At 44.5% G+C, this 13,090-nt stretch overlaps 1 protein-coding gene across 1 annotated transcript in view; it reads right to left on the reverse strand.

Moving 5' to 3' along the window:
• SNX18 (sorting nexin 18) overlaps window positions 1–6,328 on the reverse strand; it is a 30,343-nt gene extending 24,015 nt beyond the window's left edge. The window contains exon 1 of the mRNA XM_043598583.1: window positions 4,242–6,328. Within this exon, the coding sequence (XP_043454518.1) occupies window positions 4,242–5,862 (1,621 nt within the window). The 5' untranslated portion in view covers window positions 5,863–6,328. The remainder of the gene's footprint in view (window positions 1–4,241) is intronic.
• Between the last annotated feature and the right edge of the window lie 6,762 nt (window positions 6,329–13,090).

The raw sequence follows: 13,090 nt of genomic DNA on the forward strand, positions 1-13,090 counted from the left end.
CGGCCTATGAACAAAGAATTTAAGGGACTCCTGTTAAGACAGAGCAAAATATGAGCAACATTCAAACATATTCTGAATTCCCATCTACTGTACTTCAGACTATAGCAAACTGCCTTCTTCCTATGCTTGACTCCATTAACCAAAATTGTCTGTTTACCTAAGACTCCGTTAGTTGATGAAAAAACATTAGAATTCTAGAATTCTCTTTTAGCTAAAGAAACCATATGGCTTTCTTCCCTTTTGCAGGAAGTGCTTACACTAAAACCATTATTAAGTTTAAGCAATGGTTTCAGTACTAAGTATAGTCAGAAAAATGCCCGTCCACCACATTTAAGAGTATCTGAGTTTTCCACCCTCGTTCTGGAGCTGGTTCCTCCCTAGTCCCAGACATCCACTCTGATACCAGTTATATTTTCTGAATGGGAGACGAAGGCAGGATGCAGAGCAGATGAACATCCTCACACCACAGAAATATTACTCACTGACTGAGTGCCTGGGAAGTTCTGTAGAGAGGGGTCTAGCAGGGCCTGCTTCCCCTCCCAGTTTTTATTACTTAACATGGAAAGTGCGGGATGCCAAGTAAAAAGAAAACTATCTGAAGAGTATGTGCAAAGATCATCAGCTTACTGGAGAAATTTGAAAGGACTCACAGTTAAACCACGGCCCACTGTTTAGCACAACACTGTCTAATAGAACCTTCAGCAGTGATGAAAATGGCCTGTTCTGTATCTGTTGTCTAATGTGCAGGCCACTAGCTACAAAGCACATGAACCAGAGCTAGTGTGATTAAGGAACTGAATTATACTATTTTATTTTATTTTAATTAAATTTAAATAGCCATATGTGGCTCACAGACCCAGCATCGAATACCACAGGTTTGGAACACTGGAAAAGCTGACCACAGCAGTCTCCTGGATAAGAAAAAAGCCCAGAGGAGACTAATGTTCCTGTCCTTTCCCCCCAGGAATTAAGGGGGAAAAAACTTAACTCCCCTTCTTAACTGTGTTAGTAATTAAAAAAGCACTTTCTAATCATTTCTGTCTCATCTGAATGTGGACCTAATATGATTAGAACGTGTAAAATGTAGAACTGAAACTGCTTTTCTCTTCCTGTAAACAATGAGGGCTTAAGTGTTGAAATAATTATTTTGAATTTTTAAGTTTCTCCCTAGGTTGAACTATGAACTTTGAACCACATACTTAAAATAAAAGACTGTTTAAACTGCTTAAAGATTTTTATCATTTTTTTTCTTCTTTTGGTTCTCCTCTCAAAAGTTACAGTAAAATCTTTGATGTGATTATACTGAGACCTTACGGGGGGAAAAAAGAAAACCAACCTGTAAACAAAGTCCCCAAGTGCTCAGACTAAAAAAGACTCATTCCAACAGCAACTGTGTAGTTAGGGGAGGGGGGGGAAGGGGAGGGTTGAGCTGCTTTTTACAGCCACAAGTTCTGAACATCCAGAACATGTTCAAAAAGCTTTAACATCACTTACGAAATTTGTCTCATCTGTATTCCTAAAAATTGCCAACACTAGCATCCTTGATACACAAGCATCCTTGATAAAAACTGGTCGTAAGCAAATGCTTTTTAGCCTCCTGCATCACACACTATAGCTTTAAATAGCAGTACATTCTAAAGACCTGCCACCTAGGGACACACATTCCCTGTACGTTACACACGAAGGCTACAGCAGAAACAAACTATACTTACTAATATTAACTGATTTTCTTTCTGAACTTCCTAAGGATTATGTTTAGTGCCCTTGAATCTGTTTAGACAACATAAAATGGTACTGGTTTTAATGAAAAAAGTTTCTCAAATCCCCAGAAATAGATTACAATTTTAATTCTAGGATTTGAAAAAAGTAAACTATAGTTTGATAAACTACAAAAACTACTGCTGTAAACTCATAACAGACCTCAGAACAAATACCATACCTTTTCTAATAGTTTCAACTGCAGGGCATTTGACAAGGCTGTGTGTGGTCTGAAGGACGGTAAAGCCAGTGAGTAAACCTATGCCACCCTGTAGCAGCCAGTCACCTGTGTCCGCCCGCAGATGACTGTACCTGCCTCCACCCTTTCAACTATTTACCAACAATTTGCATAAACTCACAAAATATGTAAAAAGGCAGCATGGGTCCAGGTTGATATAACACAATGGTATTTATTTTTTTTTATTTTTTTTTTTTAAATTTTTTTTTTTCAACGTTTATTTATTTTGGGGACAGAGAGAGACAGAGCATGAATGGGGGAGGGGCAGAGAGAGAGGGAGACACAGAATCGGAAGCAGGCTCCAGGCTCTGAGCCATCAGCCCAGAGCCCGACGCGGGGCTCGAACTCCCGGACCGCGAGATCGTGACCTGGCTGAAGTCGGACGCTCAACCGACTGCGCCACCCAGGCGCCCCCACAATGGTATTTAAATATAAGGTCTTGCACGAAAGGCTCAAAGAGTCTGTCCCACCAGCACCAGCCAGAAAGTCAAGGATTCACAGCAATTTACACACAAAGGCATAAGGAATATAGATGCAGGTTCAATATGGTTGTTCAAATAGCTACCTCAATCTTAGATTGCATTTACAAAATGTAAATTGCCAAGAAAGTTACTATTCCCTACCAAAATCAGTACTGCAGATGTTTCAGAATACTGCATTTTAGCAGGACCAAGGACAAATTCAAGGATTTGGAAGGATCCCCTCCTTGGTGGGTGAGAAGACTAGTCACACACTTGGAAGGCGGCAGGGGGAAGAATAGAACAGGGAAAGGAAGGAAGCAAGACTTCTGTCTCCAAAAGTGTAAAGGGCCAATATGTTGAGGAATAGAACAACTTTCTGTGGGTCTAGGGAACACAAAGACAAACAAGAGAGGCAAATTTTAGTTCAATGTAAGGAAGAATATGTCAAATATCAGGGCTGTTCATAATTGGACTGGTGCACCTGGAAAGGCAGTAAGCACCTCCTTACTGAAGGCCAGACCTCACGACCCAAGGAGGTTTCCAACATCACAGGAAGTCAGATTAGGTAACTCCCTCCCCGCCACAAATGCCACACTGAACAGAAGATATTTACCGGCAAGACCACCTCCCTAACTCCAACACCTCCCCATTCTCTCACTCCAAGCTTGACGGTTCTAATTTATTTTCTAAGAAAATAATCTGCAAAGGTTAGTGCTTTGACAAAAATTAGGGACACTAACAACTAACAATAATGAAACAAGCTCTGAGAGTTGGGCAGCTAACTCACTGGGAAACCAGGAACACCGCCCTCAGACGTGATACTCAGATGCTGTGCATTCTTTGTAGTTTCCCTACATTGTTTTCCTAGATAATACTTTTTTACCTTCAGTCGGTTAATAGACTCCGAATTCAAAATGACTGCGCTTAAAGAGATTTTCGTAAAACTTCCTGAAATTTGAGGCACCTGGGTGGCTCAGTAGGTTAAGTGTCCGACTTTGGCTCGGGTCATGATCTCATGGTTTTGTGGGTTCGAGCCCCACATCAGGCTCTGTGTTGACAGCTCAGAGCCTGGAGCCTGCTTCAGATTCTGTGTCTCTGGCTCTGGGCTCTCTCTGCCCCTCCCCCACTCACACTCTGGCTCTCAAAAATGACTAAATGTTAAAGAGAAAAAACTTCCTGAAATTAGAGTGAGCCTTTTTTTTAAACCTCATTCTACAAAGGTTGCAAGAAGCCTAGGCAAGAGATTCTTAAACTGCCCCAGCTAGAACCCTCAGAGAATTGATTATAATTCCTCTACCAAACTAGGGATTGAGAGGTGTGGAAGGAAGATACGGGGCTTACTTTATTTGCAGATATCCGTTCTTCCCCCATTATCTCCATGCTTCCTGAAACCCATCACTAAGTAAGTGACCCTGCAGTGTTCAAATGGATGCCTAACATGGTTTGGGTCCTCTTCTAATTCTACCCTAGGTACAAGATTACAGATCCCAGAAGCTCATTACCCAACCATTCAACTCGAAAATGATAGCACTGTCATAAAAAGTACTCTCAGAACTTTCTCTGAAGAGTACCCACTCCCTGTCTGGAATTTCTTTAAGGAGGCAGCTACCTGCCCACAATCCATCATACACTCAGAAAAACAGGCCAGCTGTCCACATCTCTTCTTGATTCCCAACCCACAGAACACCAGTCTGAAACAGAGACTGGTGTTTCTGTCCAAATCAGAGGCCCTTTCAGCCTCAACAACACATTGCAGACCATCTGCTCTAACGGCCAGGCTTTACCTTTCTGAACGTGGATGATGTCGGGGAAGTTGGCCAGGTGCCCCTGATACAGCGCTAACAGGTCCATGACGGGGTCCAGGTCCTGCCTGGGCTGCTCGGCAAAGAGCTCGCCGATGGCGTCGTAGGCATCTCCGGTGAAGGCGATGGCCTGGTTCAGGCCGGCGGAGAAGGCCTGCTGGTCCAGCTCAAAGGCCTGGCTGAGGCCGCGGAAGGACTGGCCCACCTTCTGATACTCCTTCTTGAAGCCCGTCACCTGCTTGCGGGCGAACTCGTTGGCCGTGTGGTTGAGCTGCAGCGCGCTGTCGTCCATCTTCTTGGTGAAGCACTTGAAGCCATCAATCTTGCTCTCCACCTCCTGCAGGTCGAGGGCGGCGGCGGGGGGCGTGCTCAGAGTCAGGAAGAAGTTGGCGCCCACCATCTCATCCTTCTCGGCCTTCCTCTTGCCCTGTTTCCAGGCCTTCTCATCCGTGCTGCTGGGGCACGTCAGGAAGTGCTGGAAGACGTCGCACTGCGCCAGCACCGGGTGGCTGGCCATGTGGTTCATCCACCAGATCAGGCCCTTCCTGCGCTTGGAGATGAAGTCCTCCTCGAATCGGCCCGTGGCCTGCTTCTCAGGCAGGTGGGGCACCGAGATGACAGGGAACTTCTCCGCCAGACGCGCGTACAGCCAGTCGAAGTGCTTGTAGCGCCGGTGCACCGGCACCTGCGTGTGCGTGGGCACCAGCTTGTAGGAGATGTAGCTCTTCATGCCCTTGAACTTGGTCTGTTTGGTGGGGTCGTCGATGGTGCACTGGAAGGGGTAAGGGTTCTCCTGCCACTCTGGGCCGTAGGGCCCCAGCACCACGCACAGCTTGTCCCCGTCCTTCACGAAGCCCGATGCTTCGCCCAGCACGAAGGCCTCACCGCCCGACTTGACGAAGGTGGAAAAGCGGTTGAGATTGCGGCTTACAGTAGCCGAGCTCTTGGCCCCCGACGGGTGGTGCTGCGGAGGTGCCGGGCCGCCACGGGAGCCCAGCGACAGGTCGGAGCGCGTAGACAGGCGGTAGCGGCCGGCCGCGCCGCCCGCGGACGACGAGCCGTCGAGGTCCGGGTACGCGCCGCTGCCCAGCGCGCCGGGCTCGTCGGCCACCGTGGAGCTGTCGTCCCACTCGTCGTCCCAGTCATCGTCGCTGCCCTGGCTGGCCTGGTAGCCGCCGCCGTAGAGCTGCTGAGGCGACGGCTGCAGGGCGCCCCCGCCGTACGGGAAGCCCGCAGCCGGCGGCTGGAAGGTGCTCGGCGGTGGCGCCTGCTGCGGTTGCAGCAGCGGCTGGAAGGCGTCGGGCGGCGGCTTGAAGGAGGCGGGCGGCGCGGCGGGCAGGGGCTCGAAGCCGCCGGGCGGCACGTTGGCGTAGCGAGCTGGAGCTCCCGGACCCCCGTCGCCCGCCGGGCCGGGCTCAGGGGCGCGGATCACCTGCACGTACGAGGCCGGGAAGAGGCCACGGTCGCCGCGGCTGTTGACCCCCTCGAGCCAGCCCTCGATGTCCTGTTCGCTGCACAGGCTCAGCACCTCGTGTTCCCGCAGCGAGATCTCGCCCGGGTTCTCCGACCTAAAGTCATACAGCGCCCGGGCGCGCAGCGCCATGGTCCCGGCGTCCCGGCGAGCGGCCGCCGACTCCCGGCGCCACGAGCCCGGGGCCGGCCGAAGGGACCCGCGGTGTCGCCCGCGCCCCGGCGCGCGAAGTGGAGGCCAAAAGATAGCGCGCAGCTCCGCGCCCCGGCCCGCCAGTCGCGCCCTACGCGTCGCTCGGCTCGCAGCGCCGACTGCCGCGCTGGGCCGCCGCCGCCGCCGCCGCCGCCGCCGCCGCCGCCGCCGCCGGCCGGGGGCGGGGCCCGCGGCCTCCCACGTCCCCAGCTGCGCTAATCCACGGCCGAGAGCCGCGCGCCAGGCGAGAGCAAGCGATGGCCGAGCCGCCGCGCCTGCCCGCGGAGCCCACTCGGCGGCCGCCACTGCCCCCTTCAGGCGGGCCCTGAGCCGTGAGGCGCAGGGCGAAGATTTCCACTCAGAAAGAAGTGAATTGTCTGAGATGTTTAGGCTCTTAGGTAAAAAAAAAAAAGTATCCTAGAAAGTAAATTAATATTTGCGTTCCTGACGAACGTTCCCACTCTGAGCGCTCAGTGAATGCTTCTAGAATAACTGAACCACACATCTAATAAAGGAGTTTCAGTGAATATTAGCGACGGCACTAAGAAGAAGACAAGATGCCTGTGCCGGGGGCTGTCCGCTCCCTTTCGTCTTCCACCCGCTGGAACCTTCTGGCAAGAAGGGGAGAAGAATGACAAGAGCAAAGTAAGGAAGGTGTTGTGCCTGACAAATGAAGAGGCTAAGGGTGGTGTGGGAAGAGAGGCATCAGGGCGGGAGAGTTTCCAGTAAAATACGTCTGCAGGGAGAGCTGGCATTTTGCATATGTCCCTTCTGCTCCCTGAGCCTCACGTAGTGCGGGGAATGAGAGTTTACACTTCCGAGTCAGGCTACTGGGTTCGAATTCGCTTTCTGACACTACCTAGCTTATGACCTTGAGCAAGTCACTCCCTGAACCTCCCTCCCTCCTAGGGTTGTTGCGGGTATTCGATAATCATGTAATCCCTACTTTACAGATGGGGAACATGAAACAGAGGGATTCATATATGGCGCGTACTATACATGGGGAGCACAGTCAGGTGTTTGTTGCTGCTGTTTGGGAAAGGAAAAACCCCGTTCTCCTTCATAAAGAGAATGGGGTCCTGAAACCACAATCCCAGGGCATAGCACCAGAAAGGACCCTCATGTTCACACCCCTACTCCTAATCTGAGATCAGTGACCATCTGTGTCCGTTCATCTCTGTCTCACTGTATTTATATTATCTTTAAGATACGTAGATTCAAAAAAGAAAACTCACTTCCCGAGATACTAATCAGCTCCCATCTCCGAAGTTGCCTTGTTTCACATCTTCTTTTCCTTCAGTGTATAATTTGCCCCAAGTTTTTCCTTCTCATAGTCCCCTTTTATTAAGTCTAGCCTAATGATTCCTTTAAAGACACCTCTAACTGGGATTCAGTGTTCATATGTCATTAATTTCAGCCTGTCCTCTGACCCTTTTCAAGCAAATCTGGGAAACGGGCCAGAAGAGTTTACAAGTATTGTGAGGAAGGGCTGTGGTATTCTAAGCATCTTGTGCAAAACCACCAACCCAGTATACCAGAAGTACTCCCACAGTGTTTATCCCTAATGCAAAAACCTTTATTCAATTCTGTAAGCAAATTCTGAATTACAACATTTTTAGTTGAAAACTCTGAGTTAGGATCCTTCTTACAGTAAGCAAGAGAGGTCATTGAATTTCATCGTCAACAATTTATGTGGTCAGAAACATGAAGTCGACATTCACGGAACATCTACAATACAATTGATTTTGTTTGTTAACTGTGAGAAGCTAACCTACCATATTTAGGATAAGTACGTTTAATTTCACCCTTACCATTCATCTGGTAGTTACTTTTTTAGGTTAAAGCGTTCACTAAAGTAACAGGAAACTTGCAATGCTTCAGGTTTTGAGACAGAGAGACTAAAAATCTATTTCAGGTGTGAAAATTCCAGGACTTTGAGGTGATGGCTTTTAAAGACTGGTTGGGCTGCTCCTTAGAAACAGTAGTTGAGGAACTACTGGATGTCAGAGGTTGTTTGCAGTTCCAGAACAAACAAGCATTCAGTTGGCAGGAGTCCGATGGGAGGCCAGGCATCAGGCTTGGTGAAGGAGAGAAACGGGCTATCCATGGTGCCTGGCTCTGTGGCTCCTGGGTGACAGGAAAAGTTCCTTAGGGTCTTGCATATTTAGAAAATGTGCTCAAGTATTAGAAAATCATAACTCTGCACTCAGGGACGTAGATACAGCAACACATTTTTAAAAGAGTTCTCTGGAAAATGGAGACTATTCATAACTTAGTTTACACAATCATTTTTATAACCATCAACTATTTCTATTTCCTTGTGCGTTTGTAAAAACACATCATTCCGGGACACTAAATAGCTCCACACGACCGTATCTTCACACTTCTTCCTTTGGCCTGTGAGGCCTTATGTGGTGGCCTGGCCCTTGCTTCTCTTTCCATTCTTCTCTTCAACTAGAGTGAAACCACAGCGGTTTCTTTGCTATTTCTGGAACAAGCCAAGCACATTTGTGCCTCAGATTTATTTCTTTAGAGCAGTTTTAGGTTCATAGCAAAATTGAGCAGAAGGCACAAGAGATCTTCCATATAGCCCCTCCTCACTGTCAACATCTCCAATCAGAGAGGTGCATTGGTTTCCATCGATAAACCCACACTACCACACCTTTATCCCTCAAAGCCCACAGTTTACGTTAGGATTCACTCTTGGTGTTGTATATTTTATGGGCTTGGACAAATGTATAATGACATGTATCTACATCTATGATTGTAGTAGCATACAGAGTAGTTTCACTGCCCTAAAAATCCTCTGTGCTCTGCCTGTTCATCTCTCCTTCCCTTCTAACCCCTGGCAAACACTGATCCTTTTAATGTCTCCATAGTTTTGCCTTTTCCAGGGTGTTATATAGTTGGAATCATACAGTGTGCAGCCTTTGTAGATGGGCTTCTTTCACTTGGTAATATGCATTTAAGCTTCCTCCATGTATTTTCATAGCTTGATAGCTCATTTATTCTTAGCCCTAATAATATTCCATTGTCTGTATGTATCACAGTTTATTTATTATTTGTCTAACTGAACAATATCTTGGTTGTTCCTAGAATGGGGCAATTATGAATAAGCTGCTCTAAACACTCCAGTGCAGGTTTTTGTGTGGATATAAGTTTTAAACTCCTTTGGGTAAATGTCAAGGAATACAATTACTGGATTGCATGGTAAGAGCATGTTTAGTTTTGTAAGAAACTGCCAACTTCCAAAGTGACTGTACCATTTTGCATTACCACCAGCAATGGATCAGAATGCCTTGTCAGCATTTGGTATTGTCAGTGTTCTGGATTTTGGCTATTCTGATAAGCGGGTAGTGGCACCTCATTTTAATTTGCATTTCCCTGATGACATATGATGTAGGACATCTTATTTGCCATCCGTATATCTTTTTTATGATTAATTTTTTTAATTTTAGAGAGAGAGTGTGTGTGTGTGAATGGGGGAGGGGAGCCGAGGGAAAGAGAGAGAGAGAGAGAGAGAGAGAGAGAGAGAGAGAATCTTAAACAGGTTCCACGTTCAGCACGGAACCAGATGCGGGGCTTGATCTCCCTACCATGAGATCACGACCTGAGCTGAAATCAAGAGTCAGTCATTAAACTGACTGAGCCACCCAGGTGTCCCTGTATGTCTTCCTCAGTGAGGTAGTCTGTTAAGATTTTTGGCCCATTTTTAAATTGAGTTGTTTGCTTCCTTATTATTGACTTTTAAGAATATTTTGTACATTTTGGAAAAAAAAGAAATTGTGTACATTTTGGAAAATAATCCTTTATCAGATGTCTTTTGTAAATATTGCTGTCAGTCTGTGACTTGTCTTCTCATTCTCTTGATGTTGTCTTTTACAAAGCAGAAGTTTTTAATTTTAATGTAGTCCAGCTTATCAATTATTTATTTCATGGATAGTGCTTTGGAATTATAACTAAAAAGTCATTGCCATACCCAACATCATTTAGGTTTTCTTGTTATCTTCTAGGAGTTTTATAGTTTTGCATTTCATATTGAAGTCTCTGATCCATTTTGAGTTAATTTTTGTGGAAGGTATAAGGTCTGTGTCTAGACTGATTGATTGATTTTTGCATGCAGATGCCCAGCTGCTCCAGCACCATTTGTCAAAAAGACTATCTGTGCCTCTTTGTGTTGCCTTTCCTCCTTTGTCAAAGATCAGTTGACTATATTTGTGTGAATCTATTTCTGGGCTCTATGTTCTGTCCCATTGATCCCTCTATTTTTCCACCGGTACCACACTGTCTTGATTACTTCAGCGTTAGAGTTAAGACTTACAGGTGCCTGGGTGGCTCAGTCGGTTAAGGGTCCGACTCTTGGTTTTGGCTCAGATCATGATCTCACATTTTGGAAGTTCAAGCCCCATATCAGGCTCCGAGCTGACAGTGTGGAGCCTGCTTGGGATTCTCTCTCTCCCTCTCTTTCTGTCCCTCCCCTGCTCACTCTCTCTGTCTCAGAATGAATAAATTTTTAAAAAATTATAGAGTAAGACTTAAAATTGAGTAGTGTCAGCCCTCTTTGTTCTTCTACTTCAGTATTGTCTTGGCCATTCTGGGTCTCTTGCCTCTCCAGGTAAACCTTATAATCAGTTTGTTGATAGCTACAAAATAATGCTGGGATTTTGATTGGGATCACATTGAAGCTACAGATCAAGTTGGAAGGAGCTGACATCTTGAATCTTCCTATCCAAGTACTTGGAATATCTCTCCTTTTACTTAGTGCTTTGATTTCTTTCGTCAGAGTTTTGGTTTCTCCTCATATAGATCTTTTACATATTTTGTCAGATTTATACCGAAGTGTTTCATTTTCAGAGGGTGCTAAGGTGAGTGGTATTGTGCTTTTTAATTCCACTTGTTCATTGCTAATATGTGTAGGAAAACAATTGGATTCTGTATATTAACTGTGCATCCTGCAACCTTGCTGTAATCACTTTTGAGCTCTAGGGGTGGGAGGAGGGTTTAGTTGATTCTCTTGGGGATTTCTACATAGCCAATCATGTCATCCGCACACAAAGAGAGTTTTATTTCTTCCCAATGTGTATGCCTTTTATTTCTTGGTTTTCTTTATTGCATTAGCTAGGACTTCCAATATAATGTCGAAAAGCATTGATTCCATTTTCTCTGCTTTCTTACATATCAGTTAAACTTTTTTAGTAGTTGGCCTAGAGTTTGCAATACGCATTACAAGTAATCCAAGTCTGCTTTCAGTTAACACTATACTGCTTCACAAGTAGTGTGAGTACCCTCTAATAACAAAATAATACAAATTCTTCTGGCCCCTTGTAGCATTGATATCATTTATTTTATGTATAAAATATGTATAAGCACACATAAGTGTGTGTGTGTGTGTGTATATACATATATACATATTTATTTATATCATTTTATGTATGTATAAGCACACATAAGTGTGTGTGTATATGTATATATGTATATATGTATACATATATATGTATGTATATATATGTATATATGTATATATATGTATATATACATATACACACACACATATATACACACTCATAAACATACATAGTTGAATAAAGCACTGCTTACTATTTTGAGCAGTTATTTGTTAGATCAATTAAGAAAAATAGGAGATTTTATTTTACCTTTACTTATTCCTTCTCCAGTGTTCTCCCTTTCTTTAAGTAGATCTGAGTTTCTAATCTATTAACCATTTTCCCTCTCCCTGAAGAACTTCTAACATTTCTTGCAAAGCAAATCTACTGGCAACAAATTCTTTCCATTTTTATTTGTCTAAGAAAGTCTTAATTTCTCATGGCACAGAATTCTAAATTGGCAGCTCTTTTTCTCAACACTTTACATATTTGACTCCACTCTCCTCTTGCTTGCATCGTTTCTGAGAAGTGAGATATAGTTCTGATTTTTGCTCCTCTATAGGTAAGATATTTTTTCCTTTGATTTCTTTTATGATTTTTTTCTTACTCTTTCATTTTCTGTAGTTTAAAATTATGTGCCTAGGCGTAGGGTTTTTTTTTTTTTTTTTGTATTTGTCTTCTCTGGTGTTCTTTGAATTTCCTGGATCTATTGTTTGGTATCTGACATTAATTTGAAGAAATTCTCACTTGTTGTTTTAAATAATTCTTCTGTTTTCTTCTTTCTACTCTCCTGTTATTCCTATTACTTGTATGTTACATTTTTTGTAGTTGTCCCAAAGTTCTTGGATATTCTATGCTGGTTATCTTTTTTTAGCCTTTTTTTTTTTTCTGTATACTTTTCAGTTTTGGAGGTTTCTATTGATATATCCTCAAGCTCAGAGATTCTTTCCTCAGTCATGTCCATCTACTACAAGCCCATCGAAACATGCTTCATTTCTGTTACAGTGATCTCTAGCATTTCTTTTTGGGTCTTTCTTAGAATTTCCACCTCTCTGTTTACATTGCATTTATTCTTGCATGTTGTCTACTTTATTCATTAGAGCCCTTAGCATATTAATCACAGTTGCTTTAAATTCCTGATCTGGTAATTCCAACATCCCTGACATACATGAATCTGGTTGTGATACTTGCTCTCTCTTCCACCTGTGTCTTTGGGGTTTGTTTGTTTGTTTTGTTTGTTGTTGTTGTTGTTTGTTTGACTTTATTTTTTGGCCTTTTAGTATGCCTTGTAATATTTTCCTCATAGCCAGGCATATTTTGCTAGGTAAGAGGAACTTTTGTAAATAGGCCTTTTATTATGTGTGGTAAGGTACAGTGGGGAAGGGAAGCATTTTATGGTGATTGTTGGGCCTTTAGTGAGCCTCTGCCTCTGGACTGTGAACTTCACGTGTACTTCTTAGGGCTTATTTTTTTTTTTTTTTCCTCTTCCGTTAAGTGGGACAGGGTGGTTAGAGTGTGCTGGAGTTGGAGATTTCCTTTCCTCTAGATCAATTAGGCCCTAATAAAATCCCAGCAGGCTAGGCTCAGGTTAAATAGTTTCTCCTGAGGTCGCACCTTGTTAGAAGAACACAATGCTCTAGCATGTTTAAAAATGGTTTCTTTTCCCCTTCCCCTCCGAGAAGCAGTAGAGGATTTTTCTCCAGTATTCACTGTGAGGATCTGGTAGAGATCCAGGAGGTAAAACTCACAAAAATGTGGGGACTGTCTAATGTTTGGGTCTCCCC

Source organism: Prionailurus bengalensis, chromosome A1 (assembly GCF_016509475.1).
Source record: "Prionailurus bengalensis isolate Pbe53 chromosome A1, Fcat_Pben_1.1_paternal_pri, whole genome shotgun sequence".
Taxonomy (NCBI): domain Eukaryota; kingdom Metazoa; phylum Chordata; class Mammalia; order Carnivora; family Felidae; genus Prionailurus; species Prionailurus bengalensis.